The sequence below is a fragment of the Trachypithecus francoisi genome, unplaced genomic scaffold, assembly GCF_009764315.1.
Source record: "Trachypithecus francoisi isolate TF-2019V2 unplaced genomic scaffold, Tfra_2.0 Lachesis_group2, whole genome shotgun sequence".
NCBI classification, from domain to species: domain Eukaryota; kingdom Metazoa; phylum Chordata; class Mammalia; order Primates; family Cercopithecidae; genus Trachypithecus; species Trachypithecus francoisi.
The window spans coordinates 144,414,192-144,440,854 of NW_022681465.1; the positions used below are offsets into that span (position 1 = coordinate 144,414,192).

At 36.3% G+C, this 26,663-nt stretch overlaps 2 protein-coding genes across 6 annotated transcripts in view; one reads left to right on the forward strand and one right to left on the reverse strand.

Moving 5' to 3' along the window:
• JAKMIP2 (janus kinase and microtubule interacting protein 2) overlaps nt 1-26,663 on the forward strand; it is a 203,721-nt gene that overhangs the window by 136,092 nt on the left and 40,966 nt on the right. For all 5 annotated transcript variants that reach the window (XM_033180737.1, XM_033180740.1, XM_033180741.1 and 2 more), the window contains 13 exons: nt 4,396-4,605; nt 6,475-6,573; nt 9,948-10,094; nt 10,747-10,887; nt 13,375-13,431; nt 14,349-14,468; nt 15,417-15,545; nt 18,114-18,197; nt 18,878-18,940; nt 22,419-22,517; nt 23,685-23,783; nt 25,432-25,485; nt 26,364-26,429. In XM_033180737.1, the coding sequence (XP_033036628.1) occupies nt 4,396-4,605; nt 6,475-6,573; nt 9,948-10,094; nt 10,747-10,887; nt 13,375-13,431; nt 14,349-14,468; nt 15,417-15,545; nt 18,114-18,197; nt 18,878-18,940; nt 22,419-22,517; nt 23,685-23,783; nt 25,432-25,485; nt 26,364-26,429 (1,368 nt within the window). The remainder of the gene's footprint in view (nt 1-4,395; nt 4,606-6,474; nt 6,574-9,947; nt 10,095-10,746; nt 10,888-13,374; nt 13,432-14,348; nt 14,469-15,416; nt 15,546-18,113; nt 18,198-18,877; nt 18,941-22,418; nt 22,518-23,684; nt 23,784-25,431; nt 25,486-26,363; nt 26,430-26,663) is intronic.
• Nucleotides 1-26,663, reverse strand: part of LOC117065657 — a 102,933-nt gene that overhangs the window by 6,924 nt on the left and 69,346 nt on the right. The window lies entirely within an intron of this gene.

Here is a 26,663-nt window from a genome sequence, read left to right on the forward strand (position 1 = left end):
TGACATCCCTTCATGTTAAAAATTCTCAATAAACTAGATACTGATGGAACAAACCTCAAAATAATAAGAGCTATTTATGACAAACCCATAGCCAATATCATACTGAATGGACAAAAGCTGGAAACATTCCCTTTGAAAACCAGCACAAGACAAGGATACCCTCTCTCACCACTCCTAGTCAACATAGTATTGGAAGCTCTGACCAGGGTAATCGGGCAAGAAAAAGAAATCAAGCGTATTCAAATAGGAAGAGAAGAAGTCAAATTATCTCTGTTTGCAGATGACGTGATTCTATATTTAGAAATCCCCATCATCTCAGCCCAAAACTCCTTAAGCTGATAAGCAACTTCGGCAAAGTCTCAGGATACAAAAATCAGTGTACAAAAATCACAAACATTCCTATACACCAACAATAGACAAGCAGAGAGCCGAATCCTGAATAAACTCCCATTCACAGTTGCTACAAAGAGAATAAAATACCTAGGAATACAGCTTACAAGGGACATGAAGGACATCTTCAAGGAGAACCACAAACCATTGCTCAAGGAAATAAGAGAGGACACAAACAAGTGGAGAAACATTCCATCCTCATGGATAGGAAGAATCATCATCATGAAAATGTCCATAGTACCCAAAGTAATGTATAGATCAACACTATTCCCATCAAACTATCATTGACACTCTTCACAGAATTTAAAAAAAAAAAAGTACTTTAAATTTCATATGGAACCAAAAAGAGCCTGTATAGCCAAGACAATCATAAGTAAAAAGAACAGAGCTGGAGGCATCACACTACCTGACTTCAAACTCTACTACAAGGCTACAGTAACTAAAACAAGATAGTACTGGTGCCAAAACAGATATATAGACCAATGGAACAGAAGAGAGGCCTCAGAAATAACACCACACATCTACAACTACCTGATCTTTGACAAACCTGACAAAAACAAGCAGTGAGGAAAGGATTCCCTACTTAATACACGGTGCTGGGAAAACTGGCTAGACATATGCAGAAAACTGAAACTGGACCCCTTCATTACACCTTATACAAAAATCAACTCAAGATGGCTTAAAGACTTAAATGTAAAACCCCAAACCATACAAACCTTAAAAGTAAAACTAGGCAGTACCATTCAGGACATAGGCATGGGCAAAGACTTCATGATGAAAACACCAAAAGTAATTGCAACAATTGGCAAAATTGACAAATAGGATCTATTTGTCAGTTAAAGACTAAACTAAAGAGCTTCTGCACAGCAAAAGAGACTTGCATCAGAGTGAACAGACAACCTATAGAATGGGAGAACATTTTGCAATCTACCCTTCTGACAAAGGTCTAATATCCAGAATCTATAAGGAACTTAAACAAATTTACAAGAAAAAGCAAACAACCCCACCAAAAAGTGGGCAAAGTGTATGAATAGACACTTCTCAAAATAAGACATTTATATAGCCAAGAAACAAACAAACAAAAAGCTCATTATCTCTGATTATTTGAGAAATGCAAATCAAAACCACAATTAGATACCATCCAACACCAGTCAGAATGGCAATTATTAAAAAGTCAAGAAACAGTAGATGCTGGTGAGGCTGTGGAGAAAGAGGAACACTTTTTGCACTGTTGATGGGAATGTAGATTGGCTCAACCATTGTTGAGGACAGGGTGGTGATTCCTCAGGGATCTACAATCAGAAATACCTTTTGACCCAGCAATCCCATTACTGGGTATACATCCAAAGGAATATAAATCATTCTACTAAAAGACACATGTATATGTATGTTTATTGCAGCATTATTTACAATAGCAAAGACATGGAACCAACCCAAATGCCCATCAGTGATATAGACTGAATAAAGAAAATGTGGTACATATATACCATGGAATACTATGTAGCCATAAAAAAAAGAATGAGTTCATGTCCTTTGCAGGGACATGAATAAAGCTGGAAGCCATCATCCTCAGCAAACTAACACAGGAACAGAAAACCAAATACTGCAAGTTCTCGCTTATAAGTGGGAGTTGAACAGTTGGAACACATGAACAACACACACAGGGGCCTGTCAGGTGGTGGGGGAAGGGGAGGGCGAGCATTAGGACAAATACCTAATGTATGCGGGGCTTAAAACCTAGAGGACCAGTTGATAGGTACAGCAAGTCACGATGGCACATGTATACCTATGTAACAAACCTGTACATTTTGTACATGTATCCCAGAACTTAAAGTAAAATTAAAATTAAAAAAAGTAAAATTTGAGCCACCTGATGAGTAGTTCACAAACTGCATGAACACAGAATAACATAGGAAACTTTTTTGATAACACAGATATACTCATCTTCATTTTTTCCTTCTTTTTGCTCTGTGAGTACCTCTACCCCGAGCTCCATTTTTGGAACTGGAAGGGAGAGAAATGGCAGTTGTCATGTCTAGAATATTTCCACAGAGAATTCTGGTGTATTCCCTTTCCCATCTAAGTTGGGCTTTGGTTGATTTTCAGTATTTTGAGATCAGAGTCCATGCTCATAACCACAATGCAATAAAGTTTTCTCAATACTAATTAATATATATCCCACAGGAAACCACTTTGGGAAATGCTTAAAGTATATGAATAATCTTAAAGCCAGTACAGCATAGTACCTAACAGAGTGGGCTCTATGGTTAGATGATTCCATTAAAAGTAAGGCTTCACAACTTACTAGCCATATGACTATGACCAAGTTTTTAAGCTTTCAGGTCCTCACTCATCACCTGTAAAATGATGACGACTTAACCTACTGAATAGGATTGTTACAAAATAAGGTATATTAAGCTCTGAGTATAGTACCCTGAATACAGTGAAAGATCAATAAATTTCAGCTATGATGATGGTGATGATGAGGCTGAATGTGGGCAGTAATGGAATGATTTCTCAACAAGTTTAGCAAGGTGAGTACATAAAAATCAACTAGAGCTATGTTAACTCATAAAAAGTAACTAGAGCTATGTTAACCTGCAAATAAAAGTAATGCTCCAGATGACAAGTCTGACAAATGAACACGCTTCTCAGTTAAGAAAAACACTGGTCTCAAGTCTTCTACAAGGAGACAGAAACCAAAGACAATGCTATTATTCCCAGTTAACAATAATAATAATGCTATTATTCCCGGTTGAATTCTTACCCAGTTATCAGATGATATTACAGTATCATGCAGAATTTAGCTCAAAGTTCTTTCAAAATTGACCTAAAATTTAAGCATGTGACTCGAAAGCAATAGCTCACAGATATTTAAATGTGGAAAATACGTGACTGTAACACCATTTCTATTACAAATATATTTTGTGGCCGAAGAGCACACAGCAAAGAAAAATTTATACAAAATTATTTGTTTTGCATAAGGAGACACTTTCAGAAAAAGCAAAACAGCATAATGTTGTTTGTATTAAATACCTTTTCCTTATCTCCATTTTGAATGTACACACAGAATATAGTGAAATGAGAAGAAAGGTTTCACCCAATGGCTATGCTCTCTTTAAAAATTGTTTATAGACATTCACTTCATTAGCTCTCATCCTAGGATGGCAAAAAGGTTTCATTCCAAGAGAACTCAAATCAATTGGTATTGAATGCCTATAGCCTTTAGTAGAGAAGTCCTTCTGAGGCCATGCCCAGGCTTAGCAGAAATGCATATTGGGATCAATAAATATATCCCACACCTGTGGGAGGGAAAATAATAGTGGTTAATATTGCCAGATATTTTCTATTCCTATTAATCCCAACCATGATTTTCTCATAATAATGGTAAAATGGTTGCTAAGAACTGGCTGCTCTGAAATACAAGTGAGAATATAAAGAGATACAACACATGAACTGTGGAAGGACCTCCCTCCAAATCCATCACCTGAATGCAAGCATGTGAGTCTTGGAACATGACTAGGCCACTGGGAAGTCTGAAGTTTCTTCAGTTACAAATGACAAGCTATTAACAGCAGCAACAGCTATTTTGATTGAATTTGAATACCCATTTGCCTAAAGAAGAAGTGATGTCAAAAAATGTCCTAGGAAACGTTATATGGAATATTTAGTGTTCATCTTTATTAAAATTAATGGCCATTTTAAAGTTAGACTTTCCTTTGCATATCTAATTAACCCAGACTATTTCAAACAATATATTGAATCAAAACATCTTCACAGGATTTACTAGAGAGAAAAAAGTTACTCTCCTTGACACCTGGTTAACCCAGGATACTTCTTCACTACACAGTGTTGCCTCATCTTACTCATGAAACCAATACACTTGTCATATCCATGATTTTTTTCTGTATCAATCAGATGAAAAAAGTTAAACTCATACCATTGTAAAAATGTATTTCTTTACAGCATTGTTAAATAAAATGTCCTGGGTCTTATTTAATTCAGATGGATGAAATAAAAGCCAAGGACAGGATCATCTTTTCCCTGGAAAAGGAACTGGAGACCCAGACAGGCTATGTACAGAAACTTCAACTTCAGAAGGAGGCTTTGGACGAACAACTGTTTCTGGTCAAGGAGGCTGAGTGCAACATGAGCAGCCCAAAACGAGAAATTCCAGGAAGGGCAGGTGATGGTTCCGAACACTGCAGCAGTCCTGTAAGTCCTTTCTACTTGAAGTTAAGAACACATAAGTCATCTTTTATTTAGCTCCCAAGTTTTACCTTTTACTTAAGCTCTTTTCTTGTTTACTACAAAGAAATCAATCTACCTCCTACTATAAAATCAGCTAGTATCTTGGGAACAGGGTTTTCTAAACTCATAGACGACTAAGTGGTCTGCGGTACATTAGCAGATCACATGAGACAGATTTCTTTAAATCCTTCCTAGAATTTTTCTAGCCAGGGAATACCTATCCAAACTTAAGTCTATTATGAGAAACATAAATTAGATGAAAATATTTTGCCTCTTGCCTACACTGGTAATTTTCCCTTTTGTGAACAATTGGGTTGGAAATTGATAAAGGTGATTGTCGTTTACAGGGGTCAAAATGTATAACTGCATAAAAGACAAAACCATTTATAATCTTCATCTGAAGACCTATTGTCTGATAGAACTTACCACTTATTTCCATGGGTTTTCATCATTTTATATGAGAAATTATTTTCAGAAGTGCAGCAATAGAAATGGGCTTATATGCAGTTGGCTATAACTCTTATACCTTTCCAATTATTTAGCTGCTATAATGATGGAAATGTATTATTTAGGAACAGAGGTGGGTTCCAAAGTACTACTTAGAAGTAAGTAATGAATAATTTATGAATTGATATTCAGAATAAGTATATATATATACACATATATATGTATATAATCTTAGTAAATGGTGGAAATAGTACTTATGTAGGATTTAGCAGTTTCTGTAAGTTTTAGTTCTGACGCTAACAGGTACCCACAATATAGAATAATTGTCAAGAGAATGGGCTCTAGAGTCAGACTCTTTGGTTCAAATCCCAAATCTGCCATTTACTGTGTGTCCTTAGGCAAACCACTTCACCATTCAGTTTCCTCATCTGTAAAATAGAAGCTATCGTAGTACCTCATAAGTCTGGTCTAAAGATTAGAAGAGATAATATGTAAAATGTTGAGCATGGTATCTGGCACATAGCACTTAATACATATTAGTTAATGATCTTTTGACATTAGCCACAAGACCTTAAAGGAGTTATTACCTACCTGAATCTTACCTGTTCTGCTGAATCCTTTAGGGTATTATGAATGTAGGAATATAACGTGTTCGAAACTACTTTGTCAACAGTACACATCACCAAAATGTAAGATGATCATATAATTGTTAGCATATGATAATAAGAGTCCTATATAATTCTAAAACATGAAATTAAGCCACGAGTGCCCTGTGTAAGGTAATTCATAGCCATTCTGCCAGTGGAGAAGCCAGTTGCATTGGGCAGAATATACTAGCGAGGTCTATCCTATAAACTATTGCCCTTTATACATGAAGGTAATACACCATTTTCTCACTTTGACCTTTTTCTTCAGGAGTATGAAGAAATTGACAATATTCATCCCTACCTCCTAATCTCTCCCCTCTGTGGCTAATGGTAATAGCAAGACAGCTATCTAAGCTGTGGGAAGCAATGTGTGGCTGTGACACAAGGGATGCCCTTTGAACCTTATGTAATCACAGCATGACCTTGGTCTCATAGGACACAGCTCTGATAAGTTGATCCAACCTTCTACACTCTCCCTGCCCTGAGTCCTGGCTCCAGGGAGTATCTGCCACATGGAATTCAATTGCAATTACAACCTAGCGTGGTAGTCAACCCAAGTGGTGAATATTGAGAGTTATAAAAGGGTAAATATTTACTCTTTGGATAAGAGAAGATTTTATTTTGTCTTCGAGAGCCAGATAAGAGAACTGAGCCTATTACTTTTATGAATAATAAGTGATATTCCCAAACTTTGTGAAAAGTGTTGTTGAAGAAATCCCATTTTAATTTTTCTTTGTAGGATTTGCGAAGAAATCAAAAGAGAATAGCTGAATTGAATGCCACTATAAGAAAATTAGAAGACAGGAATACCTTGCTTGGAGATGAACGAAATGAACTGGTGAGATATACTAAAAATTTTTATTGTTGTTGTTGTTAAGCATTATGTTACAGAATTACATACTATGTTATAGGTATGTACCATAGTAAAGTGTTCAAATAGTAAAGATACCATTCAATAGATATTCACAAAGTGGCACACTCAAAAAACCACCATCCAGATGAATAAATGGAAGAATACCAGCATCTCACGCCCCTGCTTCTTGTGACCCCTCCCAATCAGCATCCTATTAAACTTACCACTACTCTGATTTCCATCACCGTAGATGTCTATCACCATTTAAAATTTTTTGTAAATGAAATCATACAATCTTTTCTCCTTTTTGTCTGACTTCTTCTGCTTCTTTTACTCAGCTTTGTTTGTGAGATTTATCCATTGTGTTGCATGGAGAATTCATTTTCATTTCTCTGTAGCATTCAAATAATATATCACAATATACTTATCCCTGTTATTGTTAATGGACATGTATGTTGTTTCTTAAAACTTATGAGCTGTTTTGAGAAGAATAGTGCTTCTACATGTTGTTTGTGAAAAAATAGGCCCATTTCTGGTGGAATATATAGAGGAGTAGAATTACTGGATGTTAGAGTGTGGATATAGTCAGCATCAATAGTTACTACCAAACAGTAAGTTGTCACAACTCCCACCAATAATGAATGAAAGTGGTAGTTTCTCCATATCTTTGCCAACATACAAAGATAATTGTTAGTCATGTTGGTGGATGTAGGGCATACTCTTATACCTTATATTATGGTTTTAATTTTCCTCATTATTAAGAAGGTAGGGTAACTTTTCAAATATTTACTAGCCTTTCATATACAATTTGCCCTTAGCCTTTTGCCCATTTTCTGTTATGCTGCCTTTACTGTTTTAGTTACTATTAGGATTTTTTTTTATCATCATTTGTGGTACATTTGCATTTAAAATATCTTGTTCTATGGCTTACATTTTTGTTTTTAATAGAGTTATTCATATAAAAGTTATTTTCAGCCTTCCCTTTTTTTCAAATACATGCATTTTAGGCTGTAATTGACCCTCTAAGCCTTGCTTTCATTTAGTATATCGTTATTTCATTCAAAAATGTTTTTAATGTCACGTAATGTTTCCTTTGACATATGGGTCACCAAAAGTATATGGCTTACTTTCAAAACATTTAGAGATTTTTTTAGTTATCTCTCTGGTATCAATTTCTACCTTAATTCTACTACAGTCAGAGAATGTACTTTGTATATTTCATTCCTTCAAAATTTTTTGAGATTTGCTTTATGACCTCAGCATATAGTCAATTTTAGAAATGTTACATGTTTACATGAAAAGGAGGCATACTCTGTAATTATCAGTTGCAGTTTGATTGAAGTTTGTTAATAATCTTGTTTAAAATTGTCTCAATTCTTACTGATATTTTTGTCTGCTTGTTTTCCCAATAGATTTGTCTATATCCTCCTGAGTTCTCTGAGTTCTTTCAGTTCTACTTTATATATATGTAGAACAATAATACATATTTATAATATATAATATATTAAAAATTAGGTTACTAGGTGAATATAAATTAATATTTATTATATTTTTTGTGTATATTGACCCTTTAATCATTATGTATTTTTTTCCCTCTGGTAATACTTCTTGGCTTAAAGTCATTGTTATTAGTTGAACTGTATCAGATTTTTGTTTTAGTGTTAGCATGAATATACATGTGTGTGTGTGTATATGTATTTATGACTATATAAACATACATATATACATACATATTTACACATACATATATAAACACACAAGCACACACTGTTTTTCAACCTTTCTGTTTTAGTTAAGGTGTATCTTAAAAGGAACATTCTGTTTGGTATTGTGGTACTATGGTTATTGATGTATGATGTGATAGAATTATAGATATTTTCTGTGTGCAGATCTGAATTTCTATGAATAGTATTAATAAGTATATGTACATATTTAAAACTCACATAATTGGCCTTCAGAAGAGACAGGTTAAAAAAGTGAACCTAGTAGAATAACTTATTTTCCTTATATGTATACAATATTTAATATGAATGCTTCAGGCACCAAGGACTAAGGCATTAATGCTTCAGGACTAAGTCAGATTATTTATAAAAATGAATCCAGTTTTGGCATTTAATATGAAATGGAGTTCTTAAATTGAGATTGAGATGGATTTGTGGAAGTGCTGCTTAAGAATCATAAGATGAGATTTTACAAATATTCATAATTAGCTAAATCTTCTACCTCAGCACTTCCCAAAATCTTAGACGCTCAAGAACAGAGTGAGTACTTTTAAAAGTCTTCTCAAATATTTCTGATACAGTCCTCTTTTTTCCTTGCTCTTCTCTCAATACATATTCACATTCAGAATCATTAGTAAGAAAAGAATAAGCTAATGATGAGAAGCTGAAAATGAAAATCTATTATGTATAGGATAATCATGAAATATACAAAAAGGAGAGTTTTAAGAGTAAAGGGGAGGACTATTAACAATCCCCTCAAGACAATTTTCATAAACTTAGACCAGTGGTTCCCAACTACAGGCGATCTTGACAATATCTGACGTTTTTGATAGTCGCAATTAGCAGAGTGTTACTGGCATCTAGCAAGCAGAGGCCAGGGATGCTGCTAAACATCCTCCAATGCACAGAACACCTCACATCAAAAAAAAACATCTGGCTCAAAATGTCACGGATGCTAAGACTGAGAAACCCTGCTTTAGACCAAGCAAATGAGCATATGCTCACTCTTAATTATGGGTGGGTAACAATACAATCATACTTTACTAAGCTTGGGGAGAATTCGATATCCTTACACAAACATCCATAGAGTTTCAAACTTACGTGTGGTTTTTTCCTCAATAAAATTTATTTTAAACTAACAACCATAGTGCAAGTCAGGAGATTTCCACAAGGTCTCTGAAAGAACGACCTTTGGCGATAACCAGGCTTGGATTCAGGTCCTGGTCGCATTACTTAGTGACCGTGTGGTCTGGGTGAGCTCCTTTTTATCTCTGAGCAAATGGAGGTCATTCCAGGTGCAGGGATTGCAGCTGAGCACGGTGGAGTAACAGGTGAGGGCAGCGAAAGAAAATAAGGAGAGCAGGTCCTCCCGAGCATTTCCAAAACCAGTCTCTTCAGTACTTTCCTTAAGACAGTGGATTGATAGGAGGTCGTGAAGGCTGTGATGAAAAGCCATTAGAGAAAACTGAAAAGAAAGCAATCAGTCTGTTGAAGGATTGAAATGTCAGTGGTCAGTCCTGAGCCACATAGTGAAGCAGACAACACTGGCTGCAGAGGTGCTTTCACTCCCACCCCTTTACTCCCCTGCCACCATGTCCCCCAAACACAAGACACAAATCTTCACTTATTTCTTCCCAGTTAAAACGCGTGCGGGAAACCGAAAAGCAATGTAAACCTCTCCTGGAAAGGAACAAGTGCCTCGCCAAGAGAAACGATGAACTGATGGTGTCCTTGCAGCGCATGGAAGAAAAACTAAAAGCCGTTACCAAGGAAAATTCAGAAATGGTGTGTATCACAGACTCTGCAAAACTGCAGCTTCCTTGATTATATTACCCTAATAACCTGACTTATTGCCATTTCTCAGCTTATTTTAAAAATGCAATGCTATTTGGATTTTTCCTTATGTAAGCAAGGAAGCCTTAACGAAGAAAGCAAGAGAAGGTTGCTGGCTCTGAGTTTTATGAGGTTTCTATATTTGCAAAATTGTAGGAGTGCTTCCAGGAATTTGCACGCCTTCCAAAAGCTCGGAAATGGATAAGGAAAGCTTTGACATAACTTAGCCACAGAAACCTTCCACGACTTCACTAACATGCTATTTACAGACCTATACCCCAGGCACACTTGTCTTCTAAGATCGTGCATGATAGTTGGGAAATAGATACCATTACTTGTGTTATATATGGACAAGTGAAATGCTAATGTACTCCTTAATAGACTTTCAATACATCTATAGAGATCTTCAGATAATCCCCAATGATAATGACTTGTTATTGCAGATAAAATGTGCTTGAGGATTTAGTTGGTGTGTGTGTATTCAGGCTGGGCAATTTCCAAATTTAGCTGGAGCCTCAGAAACTTTCTACAGATATTTTATGTTAACAACCAAAGTTGGAGGTTTTTAAAGTCTCCACCTGTACTTTCTTCTTTTCCTATCCAGAGAGAAAAAATAACATCCCATCCACCCCTGAAGAAATTAAAATCTCTGAACGACCTCGACCAAGCTAATGAAGAACAAGAAACAGAGTTTCTAAAACTTCAGGTCATTGAGCAACAGAACATAATTGATGAGCTCACAAGGGTACGTGTCAATCAATCTGTAAACCCTAAGTTGTTCCCAAGGACAAGTAGCCAACAAAATGTACACTGAAAGCAGTTAATTTTAGATTAACCCCAGAGGCCCAAGTTCATATGTTCAATATGTAATTTTGTTCTAGAGCCTGTATTCCAATATTTTATATTGTTCAACTGCTTTACACCTTTTACATTATAATCCTTCGTTAACCACTTTGGTAGCACAAATAATAACAGCAAAACACATTAAAAGAACTTTTAAATGTGTTGTTGTATAAGTTTGTAGGTAGGTTGGGTGTGTCTTGTAATTGCCTTCCAGTAGCAGGATCCTGAGGCTCAGAGATTTAATATGTTGTCTATGCTAACAACATCACATTTACATCTTGTTTCCCAGGTCTCAATTCAGTATCTAGCACATAGTTACAGTTTAAGAAATATTTATTGGATAAACAGCAACAAAATAATTACATAACAGAGCTAAAATTTCAGCCCAGATTTTCTGATCATTACTTCAGTACCTGCTGAGTGAGTAGAGCAGTTATTACTTCCGTCAGAGTTTGACTGAGTTATGTGTTACTAGTAAGGATGCACTGAGACCTCTAGATGCCTTTGGGTTTTCTTCTTTGCCTCTCCATGTTTGTTCTGTGAATGACATCATTGGTTGCTCTCACTTCAGGACCAAGTCTAGATCTAAAGACTTGAATAGCAAGGAGGGAGTTAGGCAATAGTCTCCAGAGTGGGGTGAGAAAAACGATTCACTGCCACTGAGAGAAAGAAAGGTTATAGCTTCTGTTTATAATTACTTCTGATTCATCCTTTTAAAAATTTCTATGTTGACTATATGTTATAATGAATACACGAGATTAGGAGGGTAATTTAAATATATAATTGTATTAGGGTTCTCTAGAGGGACAGAACTAATAGGATAGATGTCTATATAATGGGGAATTTATTAAGGAGTATTGGCACACACGATCGCAAGGTGAGGTCCCACGATAGGTCGTCTGCAAGCTGAGGAGCAAGGAAGCCAGTCCAAGTCCCAAAGCTGAAGAACTTGGAGTCTAATGTTCCAGGGCAGGAAGAATCAGGAGAAAGAGGTAGGCTGGGAGACTAAACCAGTCTAGTCTTTTCACGTGCTTCTGCCTGCTTTTATTCTGGCTGTGATGGCAGCTAATTAGATTGTGTCCACCCAGATTGAGGGTGAGTCTACCTTTCCCAGTCCACTGACTCAAATGTTAACCTCCTTTGGCAACACCCACATAGACACACCCAGGAACAATACTTTGTACCCTTCAATCCAATCAAATTGACACTCAATATTAACTGTCACAATAATATGTAAATTGTAAAAGTCTCATATATAGAGGCTGCAAAGGTGAAAAAATTAAAAAGCCTGAACACATCTGGCTTAAACCAGATTACTTATTAAGCATGGTCTCCCTGTTTTCCTCATGTCATTTTCACATCCTAATAACTCATAAATTTTACAGATTCATGAGTCTAGGAATTTGCCTGGCTTTGAGTATCCTGGGATTAAGCTGTACATTTTTTTAAATAGAATTTTGGGCTATTTAGGAATACTCATCAGACTTTCCAAAAGACACTCTATCTAGTTTAAATTTTTACAGTAAACACATGGAGTGCTTAGTGAATAAACCCCAGATTCCCAGGATCTCTCCATTCACAGCAACAATAAATCATGAAATTGATCAATATTTCTAGGCATTCTTTGAGATTCCCAGAAAATTTTTTAAAAACTGAAAACGAAACAGAAACACTAAATGACTCCAACCCACTAGCGACTCTGTTCTCTGTCCTATTTTCAGGGACTGCAGGTGAGAACAAGGATCCAAAAATAGGCCAAAGACAGCTTTCTATGCATTTCAAATGAATAAATGAAAAGAATACAATTTTACTTTATTGTGAAATTATATATTTAACACAAATTTAAAGTAATTTTGGATCTAGGAGGACTAAAGTACAGAACTAAAGCACTCTACTAAAGTACTAAATGTACAGTACTGTACATTTCTTCGAAGTCTAAAAATGATTCTGTTGTAAATTTTAACCTGAAAGAGTTTGCTTTAATATGACTTTCTCTAAATGGAGATGCCCCTAGGTTTGATGTAGAAAGGATTACCTGACAAGTTGGAGAGTCATATTCAAGAAATGTACATGATAAGTACATGATAAGTAACTATTTTCATAGCTACCTGATGTTCAAGTATAAAACAAAGAATTCTGATTAGGAACACAGTCCACTTTCTGATCATGAGGCTCCTTGTTCCACATAAATCATCAAGAATTGTTGTAGAAGACTCTTATTTTGAATATATTTAAGTATCAATCCCAAAAGTTGCCAAAATTTAAAAAACAAAGTCTTATTCTATTCCAAATTTAACGCCTTATGGGTAAAAACACTCTACCTTTGCAAAAAACTATAAAGAAACATCTACCAATTCTGGATCTGAAAAATATTTCAACTGTTTTCCAGGACCGAGAAAAGCTCATCCGTAGAAGAAAGCATAGAAGAAGTTCCAAGCCAATTAAGGTAATAAGAAATCGAAGTTATCAGGCATTTGCCACAAGCAGCCAGAGAGATGAGGCTTGGCATGGCATCTTCCTGCAAAGGTGTGATGAACCAGGTGTTCCCGAACTGTCGCAGGAAACCATGGGCTTTATTTGCTAGAAGAAAATCTTTTCTGTTGACATTTCTTCGAAGTCTAAAAATGATTCTGTTGTAAATTTTAACCTGAAAGGGTTTGCTTTAATATAACTTTCTGTAAATGGAGATGCCCCTAGGTTTGATGTAGAAAGGATTACCTGACGAGTTGGAGAGTCATATTCAAGAAATGTACATGATTTTGATGTCTCCTACTGAATAGTATGAGAGTCTGATGCCCAGTTTATGACAATTAATATATTTTTATTATTCATTCAGACAATATTATTGATAACAATGCTCCCAATCCACCAGTATCTCTATAGCCTCTTATGATCCACAAAGTTTTGTTATTCAGTTTGTCTATTTGATTTTTAATTTTGTTTTTTTACCAAGTATACTGTTTGTTTTTAATGTGGACTTGGATGACAAGACTTAAGATTTGATCATCTCTATCACATAGATGCCTGAGTTTTCAAAGTCCTTTGGTCATAGTTTAAATATAGGAAAGAGTAAACCACATTTGCTCATCATGATATAAAATGTAATATAAAAGAGGCTTCAGTGTTTCTATGAAAAAAGCTAAATATTAATGAATTTTCTTAAGATGTCAGAAGTGAAATAATATGGAAGAAACACTTATTGGAACTATTGGGCTCGTGCCTAATGTTTTTATTTCAACAAAGAAGCATAGAGGATCCATGTCTTCTATATTCACTTACGTATATGCCAGTTGACAGTATTTTAACATTCAACTTTCCCTACTGTTAGCTGTGTCAGTAAATATGTATTTTCCCTCCATGTAGAGGCCTGTTTTAGACCCTTTTATTGGCTATGATGAGGACTCTATGGATTCAGAGACATCATCCATGGCCTCATTTAGAACAGACAGAACACCAGCTACTCCTGATGATGACTTGGATGAAGTAAGCATTTCTACTTCTCTAGCCTTGGGTGATATTGTCACCAAATATTGTATTTAAGGGGGGAGAGAAAGCATTTCACTTTTCATCTCCTTTATATAAACAGCACAAAGTGGTCCCATAACAGTAACCAATTTTGAGGCCGTACTTTGTTATCTCTTGAAAAATAGCTTCACTTATAGCAGGTAAACCTTTTAGAACTTTCTCTCTAGTTCAGCTCTCTAATTGGAAGACTTCTTTCAAAATAAAAGTTACTTTCCAAAATTCTTTATCTAGGGAAGGTAGAAACCCAAGAGGCCTTAGCAGGCTTTTGGATGTGGTCTGAGAGACTGTTGAGTGAAGTGTGCTCTGTGAGCCACCCTCATCAGAATGATCTAGAGGCCTCAGTTACAATGAAAATTCGGGGACCCTACCATGCAATGCCTGATTCGGGATCTTGGGAGTGAAACACCCCAATCTGCATTTTTTCCCAAAATTCCGTGTTGATTATGTTATGTCCTGAAGTTTAAGATGTGAAGCAATAAAATAGCTTTTATGATTTATCCGGGGGAAAAACACAAGTTGTTGGAGATGAACATACTGAAAAGAAATAAGAGTAAAATTCTAGGATATCATTTCCTCAAATTCAAGTCCAAAATCTGGATACGATTTTTTCTTATTTGGATCCAAAATTGACTGCATTCTAAGCCCAAATGATTAACAATGAGAAATCTATCAAATGCTAAATGCTTCTTTTACTAAAATAAATATTTACATATTTCTGCAGTGTCCATCTTGAAAATATTACAGTATTTGTGCCCATATATGCACTTCAGAGCTAAAAACAAAATCAAATAGACTGTTAAACAACATTTTACTTCTTGTAAAAAGTGGGCAAATGTTAATATTTCACATTGAACACACGACTTGAACATAACACAATTCTTTTGGGGCTTTTTTCTTAACCTCAAGAGTTTAGCAGCTGAAGAATCTGAACTAAGATTTCGACAATTAACAAAAGAATATCAGGCCCTCCAAAGAGCATATGCCCTCCTACAGGAGCAGACAGGAGGCATCATTGACGCTGAACGAGAAGCCAAGGTTAGTGTGTATCTGTGACAGTGTACTGAATTAGCGTGCAGCAATCACAGCATAAAAGTACCCTGGACATAAAAATATCAATAGGACAGCTTTCCCTGTACTTTTCTCTCGTCTGCAGCTTTTGAATTGTTACAGCTTTTATGTCAACAAACCTTGAATCTAGAAACATTAGAACCAGCTTAGATCAATGCTTTTGTTCTTTTAAAGATAGTTGAGTACGTAGTTCTTGTTCTTGCTGTTTGAAAACATACATTTTCAAAGCTAGACAATATTGGATTTTGTTAAGCCATTTTTTAGTTTCTTGCTTAGAAAAAGAACTTTTTTATCTTTCGAAACCTATAGTGAGCCAGTGTCTTCTCTTCGTTAATAAGTGCACAGCATTTACTTTTGACAGCTTACCAGAATTTTCACAGACAATATCTCATCTGACCCTTGGGACAGCCCCCTAAGGCAGATATTTTATAAAAGAGAAATTTGATACTCAGAGAGGTTAATTGAATTGCCCAAAATCACACAAATAGTAAATGGCAAAGCTGATATTACAACTTGAGTCTTACTGGGTCAAATGTTCTTTCCTTTATATCATAACCGTCTCTCATGAGCCTCTTTCAACAAAAAGAAAAGATAGACATGTACTATACTATTTCTTAATATTTATTGAGTGCTTGCTGTGTTCCAGGCATTGTGCTGAACACTTTACACACATTATCTATTTAATCCTAAAACAACCCTAGGAGCTAGATATGATTATTATCCTCTTTCTACAGAAGAGGAAATAATAGCTTAGTAGAAGTTAAATGTAGCTTAGCGAAGTTAAATTATTTACTTAGGTTTACCTAGATTTCCTAGCCTTGTGACTTCACAGTCATAATCACCAGGCTATAATTGCCTCCTAGGTAAATTTACTTGAGCCAAAAGGGGGCATGACACCCAGACCACCCAGTGATTTCATCCTACTTTCTTTCTGGAGGGTCTACAATGCACTGAGGAGTTTTGTAGAACTACTGTTTTTCAGTGGGAAAGGGTAGATATAACAGTTACACATTTTTAAACAGTAGCATGCATACACACATATATAAGTAAATATGCAGGTTTTTTAAAAACAGATTTAGAACAGGCAAGCAATCATTACAAAGGAATGTGCCTGTGGGCTGTCATGTATATGCCCCAGTGCTATAATATTTGTGTTTAAGTGTTCTTACCAACATGGATTGAGGAGTTAAAATAATAGCATATTATTTTATTTTCATTTTTTGGAGATTCCTCTAAAAAAAAAGGAGATTCCTTTTATTTTTTGGAGATTCCTCCCTGTTTCACTTAATTCTTCTATCTAAATAAAGGTTTAGCGTTATCTCTGGCCATTAAAGTCAGGAAAACTTACTATTCTGAGAAAAATCATCCAAAAGAAACAAGGATGTTAGAAAAAGAACAAGAGAGTAAATTTAAAGAGACTGGAAAATAAAAAATAATACAGATGAAAGCATCATTGAAAAAAGATAAAATTAGATCCAAGAAAAAATAGGTTACAGTCAACATCAATTCACAGTTAAAATAAATCTTAGTAAAATTAATTATTTTGGGGGCCTGATAAAGGTAAATGTAATATTTAATAATCAAAAGAATTATTCTCCTCACAGTGAATAAAGATAGCTATCATTGCTGTTTTTATTCAACCTTGTACTAAAAAACCTATCCATATTGTAAAACAACAACAACAAAAATGGGTTTACAGGCAGGAAACAAATTACTAGGCTAAATCACATAGGACAACAAGGTTGCTCCATACAAGATTAGTATTCAAAACTACTTATACACACAGACACACAAAATATGATATATAGAGAGAGACAGAGAGAAATTGATTTGGGGACTTAAATTTAGGCACAAAGTTTGCTCTGAAAGAATGGAAAGGCCGGGTTCACTTTGGGAGGTAGAGGCAGACAGATCTTCTGAGGTCAGGAGTTCAAGACCAGCCAGGCCAACACAGTGAAATCCCATCTCTACTACAAATACAAAAATTAGCTGGGTGTGGTGGCAGGTGCCTGTAATCCCAGCTACTTGGGAGGCTGAGGCGGGAGAATTGCTTGAACCCGGGAAGCAGAGGTTGCAATGAGTTGAGATGATGCCACTGCATCCCAGCCTGGGCAACAGAGTGAGACTCTGTCTCAAAAAAAAAGAATCGAAAGAATTTGGGGAAGCAAAATGGAACAAGGCTTTTGTGAAAGGGAGATCATTCAAATAAAGAGAAGAGTGGAGAGTTACAAGGCATATTTAGGAAACAAGAATTATGTCAGCAGGTAAGGGTTTGACTCTAGGTTGGTGAATAGTAGGAAAATATTGGAAATATAATGGGAGTTCTTGAATGCCAAGCTAAAGAGTGAATATTAACCTGAAAATAAAGAATGCTACAGGGAGTTTTAAACAAGAATTTAGATCAGAAAGATTCTTTTGTCATAGAAAATTCTTCTTTCTTTCCTCTCTCTCTTTCTCTTACTTGTTGAGTTCTAGTCAAGAAAGATATTGAATAACCATTTTACTTGCTGAGTTGTGGAATTTTTATTTCACCAGGCTCAAGAACAGCTTCAAGCAGAGGTGCTAAGGTATAAAGCAAAAATTGAAGACCTGGAAGCGACTCTGGCTCAGAAAGGGCAGGTAGGCATTTGGTTGCTAGCTCTTCTGCAGATGCAGACAATTCAATCTGACCTTTCTCTAGCTCACCTGTGCATGGGCCGCAACCAGGACACAGCTTGGCTCTCCACAGTGATCTTTCTGAAACTGCGTTAGAATGTTCAACTCTGTACTTCTGTCCCTGGTGTTTTTCTGGCCAGAGTATGAACCCAGCCACAACAGTGAATGAGGTTGGGCAAGAGAAAGAATGCCAGAGGAAGAGGAACCCTGTACAAATAGCCTAGAGTTGTCTTAAGCTACTAAGACCAAGACCCACCCCTCCAGCTGTGTTCTTTGCCTCTATGCTACATTTATGGTTCTGCATTTTAATGTTTTCCATCCATATGTATCTAGCCTGTGTGCATTCTGACCCTTTTCACTTTTTCCCTTTGTGGTCACTTCTGAGTCCCCAGAAGGCTGGTCCTGGATTATTCAAACTGGAAAAGGTAGAAATAGGGAGTGATGATGAAAAGGGGGTTAAATTTTCCCAGCAACTTTGGCCCCAGTGTCTTTGAAGGAGCTGGCAGGGGTGGGTTCTACTTACCAGTCTTTGGCAGACAAACAAACAGGGTGGGTAGAAGGCAGCTCTGGCCAAGTGGTTTGACAACACAGGCTCTTTCATGCCACTCTGAAATGCTGACTGCGCGATATTCTTTGTCAAACAGGATTCACACTGGGTAGAAGATAAACAACTTTTCATTAAGAGAAACCAGGAGCTTTTAGAAAAGGTATGTTGGGCACAACACCCTAGCGGGGCAAAGGAGAAAATCATGAGAGATCCAGGAGCAGCAGGGGGTGCTCTCAGGAGTGGCACAGGGGCCAGGGGAAGGGGAGGCTTTTTCGGCGCTGCTCTGTCTTCGGCTGCGTGCTCAATCGCATCCCTGTCACCGCCATCACCATCAGTGAAGTGGCACGTGTGCATGGCTCTGCGCTGGGCATTGTGCAGACTTGAAAGGATGTGATCCCTGAAACCTCCTGATTTGCTAACCATATATACATATATACTGTATATATACTGTACATATATATACACACACACACACGCACATGCACATCTTGTATGGTTGTTTATCTACAACAACACCTCTATGAGGGCCGGGCACAGTGGTTCACGCCTGTAATCCCAGCACTTTGGGAGGCCGAGGTGGGTGGATCACTTGAGGTCAGGGGTTCGAGACCAGCCTGGCCAACATGGTAAAACCCTGTCTCTGCTACATACAAAAAATTAACCAGACATGGTGGTGCATACCTGTAATCCCAGATACTTGGGAGGCTGAGTCAGGAGAATCGTTTGAACCTGAGAGGCAGAGGTTGCAGTGAACCAAGATTGCGCCATTGCACTCCAGCCCAGGCAACAAGAGCAAAACTCTATCTCAAAAAAAACACAAAAACCAAAACAAAACAAGCAAACAAATAAACCTCTATGAATAGAACTTGTTATTTTGTGTGAAGAAGTGACAGAGTATGACTCCAAGACCATGCTGAAACCTAGCATAGGCTTAGATTCTCACTTTTAGTCTTTTTATTAACCTTGAGTCTTTCTTTTTTTTAATGAAAGATTTTTTTTTAGATGAATACTGTTTTCAAAACATAAAACAGTATTCCAGGAAATTACTCAACAAATTAAGAAACAGAAACATGGTTTAGGCTTGAATAGATGTAATTAGTTTTGGTTATCTGAACATAGAGGCAATTAAACATAATACATTTTCAATTCAAAGGTGGCTTTTCCTTTGATATTTACCTTCTACAAATCTAGTGAAAGATTACTATATATATATATATATATATATATTTTTTTTTTTTTTTTTTGAGACGGACTTTCACTCTTGTTGTGCAGGCTGGAGTGCAATGGCGCAATCTCTGATTGCTCACTGCAACCTCTGTCTCTCAGGTTCAAGCGATTCTCCTGCCTCAGCCTCTCCAGTAGCTGGGATTACAGGCATGTGCCACCACACCCAGCTAATTTAAATTACAAAAAATCTTATATTATGTTTGACAAAAACAGAAATTGAAAGCCCAGTTGTGTAAGGGAAATAATTGTGTAGGTCAATCCAAAGTTATGCAGAAATTATTTTAGAATTGTTTCTATGAATATTTCTTATCCTTGACAAGTAATAAAAATTAACCACAACATCTTGGCTGGTAAGCATGAGAAGGAGGAAAAAGATGCTTGCCCTACCTCCCCTCTAGTCTGGCAAAGTGAAGATATCCTATCTATTGCTTTGCATGCTGTGAGACAGAGCTGACGTTTTCATCACTTAGATGTATAGATGATGTATACATCATATACAGAGTGGGCAGGTATTCAAAAATTGAGAACTGTTGTTTTCAGGAAGGTTAAGGGACCCTATAAAAAAACTGCTGGCATTGAATGAATTACAATCTGTGAACCACTGATCTAATTGTTTCATTAACCACTAGAACCAGCAATCTCCCCAAATATTGCACCATTGATTCAGTAGAAGATTCTAGGAAGTAGAATCTCCTTTATAATCTTAAGTTAACTTCTACAAACTTTTGAAAGTTTACTAGGCCACAAATATCTAGGGTAGAAAACTTGACTACATTTATTAATGTCACATATTTCTCACTATTTCCCTATCTTTCTTTTCCTGTTAGTTTCAGAGATGCCCAGTAATGTGTTCTTATATTTCTTTATCATAAAAAAAATCCCATTATGTCTTCTATCTGATTTCCGTCAGTCTTAATCTCTTTGGGCTAAAGGAGGAATTTTTATACTCAGGCTTCTAAGAATAAAATAAGTAAAATAAAAGGATGGCTGAAGTGACAATGAAACTAAATATTTAACTGCAAATGTATATACTTGAGAAAGTAAAATTCGTCCTATGTTCAAAAGGCCCTGGGTTTGTATTTCTAAATTCAAGATTTTAAATAATTGCTGTTCGTAATGCCCACCCACACAGTTAATACCAAGGGAAGCTCAAAATCCATTGTACTTCATAAAGATTTTCCAATTCCTTAAAAGCCAAAGATGATGGCCGGGCACAATGGCTCACGCCTGTAATTCCATCACTTTGGGAGGCCAAGGGGGGGTGGATCACCTGAGGTCAGGAGTTCAAGACCAGCCTGGCCAACATGGTGAAACACCGTCTCTACTAAAAATACAAAAATTAGCCAGGCCTGGTGGCAGGCACCTGTAGTCCGAACTACTAGAGAGGCTGAGGCAGGGGAATCGCTTGAACCCAGGAGGCCGAGGTTGCAGTGAGCTGAGATTACACCATTGCACTCCAGGCTGGGGGAAAAGAAAGAGACTTCATCTCAAAAAAAAAATCCAAAGATGACTCAGACATGAACCCTGTCTATAGGGGAAGGTGCATTTGTACATAACTAACTGAAATTCATGCTTTCTCAAGTTATACTAGAGGTCCTATAAGAAAGTCTAGAGGAAAACAAAAGGAGAGGTATCACTTCTGAATGAATTGACTAGGGAAGGCTCTTATGGACATTAGCGCTTATTTAAGCGCTAATGTTTAAGAGCTTAGCTTTAAGGTGTTTAAAGAAGTGTAGAATTTTCTCACATAGCAAAGGAGATAAAGTGAGCCATTTTCAGGCTGAGCTGAGTAGATACAGAGTTCCTGGAGTAGTTAGTTCATTGGGTAGGCCACAGTTTCTAGATTCTAGTGTTTGCATGATCATGTGTGAGTGTGTTTGTATAGAGATGAGAGTGAAAATATTTAAAACTGGAAAGCTAGGTGATAATCTCATTATTAAGGTTTTTGAATTCAGTGTTAAAGAGCTGGCTTTCTTCTGTAGTAATTGAAATTCAGCAAAGTTATGTATATGATGAGAGCTGTTAAAAAAATTTCTATTACAAATGTAAGTTGAGAAATGAGAAGTAACAGTCCCCTTATGTATACTATTAAATTTGGTTCTAGTAGACTGTCTCTAACCCATCACAAGGGCAAAGTGAATATTCTCAGATTCACTATTCACAGAATTTCTAGATTTTAATTCCAAGGAATAGAGACGTCTTCTGGCATTTCTCTCTGTGACTCAAAAATCTCAACCGAAGGATAACTAGAAAGAAAGCCAAAGACTTATTTTATTCACATCTACTTGGGAATTTTTTTCATGGTCTGGAAGACTTATTCACTGAGTAAACTGAGCACTATTCATGCTTGCTTTGCAAAGTTGTAGATGGTTTTTGCAATGCTTACCTAACTTCAAGATTTACTTTATTAGATAGAAAAACAGGAGGCAGAAAATCACCGGTTACAACAGGAACTACAGGACGCCAGAGACCAGAATGAGCTGCTGGAGTTTCGAAACCTAGAGCTAGAAGTAAGGAAATGATGATGATAATAATAAAAATAATCATAACTATTAACATGCACTGAACACATTGAGGAGCTAGGTGCTGAATTAAGCATTTCAGATTCATACTCTCATTTGGACCTCACGATCACCCTCAAAATTATATAGCAGAGGCAACTGAGATTAACTAATTTGCCTAAGTCCTGTGACTAGTAAGTGGTAATGCTTTGTGGCAACTCAAAGCTGTCTTTAGTTACTGTTCTTTTCAGCACTACTATCTTTTATAAGCAAGACTAATAAATAATTTTTAAATAAGTTTAAATAATAGATTTCAACCATCCTCAACATTTCATTGTTTTTACTCATGTCCATCCTTAATTAAATGTTGACTCATTAAAACATGTTACTTCAAGAATTGTATTTCAAAATATGCTATATAAAAAATATTTTGTAGGTAAATGTGAATTTATAAGTAAACGTTTTAGTCCCTAATGCATTTACGCAAAAAAAAAGGCTAGGAAGCAAGGTAACTTGTCTTAGAAAATACCTTGATTAATCTGACCAAATTTCAGGTGTTTGTTTTTATTTTGCAAGTAAAACACAGAAACATCAGGTTTTGATTATATTCTGCAGAATCTGACTTAGGATCTGGTTTAGTGTATGCTGATATATAAAAGTTTAAGAAAAATTTCCATTTGATTTCTGTTATTTTGCCAGTTATTTCTTCTTTAGGCTATTTCAAATTAGGTCTGGATAAAAAGTTAGGTGTTAGTAGGCTTCAGTGAAGAAGAGTCATTCTTTTGTAGCCCACATATCTTACTCATAAAGCTTGAATAGATTGAATATGCAAAAGGCTGTTAGCGGCCATAAAACTTCATGGCAAGACCACGCTCTGATATTTGAAAGCTCTAAATATTCATACAGTTTAAACTGGAGCTCCACTTCCTGCATTTCCCTGACCAAAAAATTTGCAAGAATGGATGACACCATCTATAAATTCTTCTTCTCAATCTCTTAGTTGACTAGTCAGTTTTTTCCATCACATTTAATCATGAGCATCTTGAGTTTGAATTTTTTTTCTTTTTGCCAAATGACATTGATAAACTGCTGAAATAGCATAAAGAGACCACTGGTTTAGTGTTTAATTAATCAGTTTTGTTTTTAATTTCCATATATTCTTCACTGTATTTCAAGGAGAGAGAGAGACGATCCCCTCCATTTAATCTCCAAATTCACCCATTCTCAGATGGTGTGAGTGCTCTGCAGATCTACTGTATGAAAGAAGGTGTTAAGGTAGGCAGATATTTAATTTTTTATGTTTGTAGAGATTAGAAAAACTGGGAGTTGGAAAAGGGGAGGTTGCTAATGACTATTTTGTCTTTCAGTCACTGGATGTCATCATTTTGATGCAAACTATGTAGGAATTGAAAGTAGTCACATCTACTAGAAAATTAACAGAATATTTTTTAATGTGTGACAGATGCATAAATGATAACAGAAAAAACACAGGCATCCGTGATTATTGAGAACAGAGTCATATGAAGAAAGATGCAGCATCAAAATTAGCCTTAATTACCTGGGAGAAATGTGAAATCAATTTAATACTTCAAGAAATATATTTCAAGTCTGCCAGATAGAAAAATTGGAGTCCTTTCTTTGAGCCATTCTAGGTGCTATGGAATTCATAAGCATGGAATTGCAGAGTTAGAAGATGTTTGAAGTCATCTAGTCCATCATCTCTTTTGATGTATTTAATTTAGGGAGGATTCCTCTTTTGGAAGGGTTTAGGGTTTATAATAGGTTGCATATTAAATAGAATTAATTACCTTTTTAGTGCTACTGGATAATATTTTAAGTATTAGAGTTGAATTGAGGTGCCTCTGTTCCCCGGGGAAATACATTGTCCTTCAGAGTAATGTAATCACCTAGTGAATATCCATTCTTGGGGTAAAGATGGGATGCTGCCTGCTGTTCCTGGTCTCTCCTTACCTTCTGCATGGCCCTTCCTGCTCCCACTCTGAGCTGCCAAATATACTTGCTTAGATTGAGCTAGACTTTCCCTTTCCTGGTGGTAGGACTCTACTGTACTGCTGTTTGAACATGAGTAAGAGGAGAACATATTACTAATACAGTAAAAAGTGGGAGAAAACTTGGGTAGTAAAATTGTGCTTCCTTGCCTTCCATCTTAAACCATTGTCCTGGAGTTTAAACTTCTGGCCTTCCTGGGTGGCACGGTAATTTGTCAACCAAAGCAATTTTTGAATTTCACTGTAATTAAATGAAAACAATTTTCTTTGCCTTTTCCTTCGATGCTTTTTTTCTCAGATAAATCACAAACAGCCTAATCCAATGAACTCTTTCATATGGAGTTCAGCTGCTTCAAACTGACTCAAGGAACAGGAGTAAAAATAAAAGATGAAATTAATGCTAGCCACCTTAAAAAAAAATAGTGCTGCACTATAGTTTTCTACATGGCAGTCAAAATTCAATCAGGTCAGAATTTTGCTAATTAGAATGAAATTGGTTGATTCTTTATACTTATTACCTAAGACTTTTTTATACCTGAAAGTCTATCACAACTGAAAAAAAAGGGTTGGCAGTCATGAGAAGAAAGTTAATGAGAATATTCCAAGTCCTTTACTACATGCTAGACTCTTTCACACACAGTCTGTTTATCCTGAAGATCAGCTCAGACTATGAAGTAGGTATTTATTATCTCCATTTTGCAACTAGCAAAATTAAGAATGATCTGTTAAGTACCTGGCCCAAGTTCACACAGCCTGTAAGAAGCAAAATTGAAGCTTAAAACTAGGTGTGCCACATTGAAAACATCCCAAGGAAGTTCAAGCCCTGAAATTTCTTCCTCTAACTTCATGTTCAGGCACTGATGGAATAGTAGACTACATTTGTCTTTGACATGAGTTTCTACTTGATTTTGCAGGATGTGAACATCCCTGATCTCATAAAGCAGCTTGATATCTTGGGCGATAATGGGGTAAGTAAAGAATTGATTAAGTATAGTATAGATATAAATTTGCCTAAACAGAGGCAAGAAATACTTAACAATGCATCATGTGTAAAGTAAGAGCACGTGAGATGCCATGTTCACTTAAGGATGTTGCTCCTTGGGAAGAATCTACAATTTATCAAACAACTTGGCTAAGGGGTTGTAAGGATCTCTGGAAGGTAGTAGCAGAAATGAGACCTGTAAAGTGCTTTTTGTGGGCAGGTTTCAGGTTTGAATGCCGACCACATCTCCAGTGAGTAAAGCTAATTACTGTCTGACTCTGGCTCAAAGGCATCCAGTGTGAAATTAATCAGTCACGCATTTGCAAAGGCTGCTAAATACTAGGGCTGTTGGCAGTGCCATAAAAATGGACCAGAAAGCTATAATCCATTTTCTTTCTAAAAACACCTTCCAGACAGGGTCAAGGCACATTAATTCAGCAGGAGGACCATTTATTGTGATAGTAGGTGAATGGTGCTTGTAGGTTGAAGTAAGCACCATTTTTCCCTTGAAAAATTATCAAAGGAGAGAACAGAATTAGTAAAGTTACATCAAAATTTCTATGAAGAGACTGTTCTTTATTCTATTTTGGTTTCTTTTTTTCTCATAACATGACTATTAATTAAAATATGCCTCCAGTGACACAGAAATCAAATCAGTGTTAAGGAGATATAAAAAAATCAGGTTTAATATAGTTCTTCCAGGTTTTGATTAACTCTTTGTTCAGAAGTATTACTAAACAGAATAGGAATTTGTTAAGCTTCTATACAGGCTTATACAGAATGTTCTGTAGCAGTCAGTCAGTGTTTTCTTTGGGATAAATAATATCAGTATGTTCAGCTTATGGCCTTTCTTATTTTTTACAGAATTTAAGAAATGAAGAACAAGTGGCCATAATTCAGGCCAGCACTGTGCTGTCCCTGGCAGAGAAGGTAATGAGTCGTACAAACATTTCAAATCCTTTCCGTGTCTGGCTTAATACTGAAAGAGCAGGCTAGGGTGTGAAGGACTTTCTCTCTGCACATGACTTTGTGTGTGAATACCTCACACACGTTTTATTTTTAAGGGTGGTACAACCCAGATAGAATGAGAACACCCAAAAGAAAAGTCTATACACTGATTCGGGGTGGGTGGATAATTTTTGCTTTGAAGTTCCTTAAAAATAT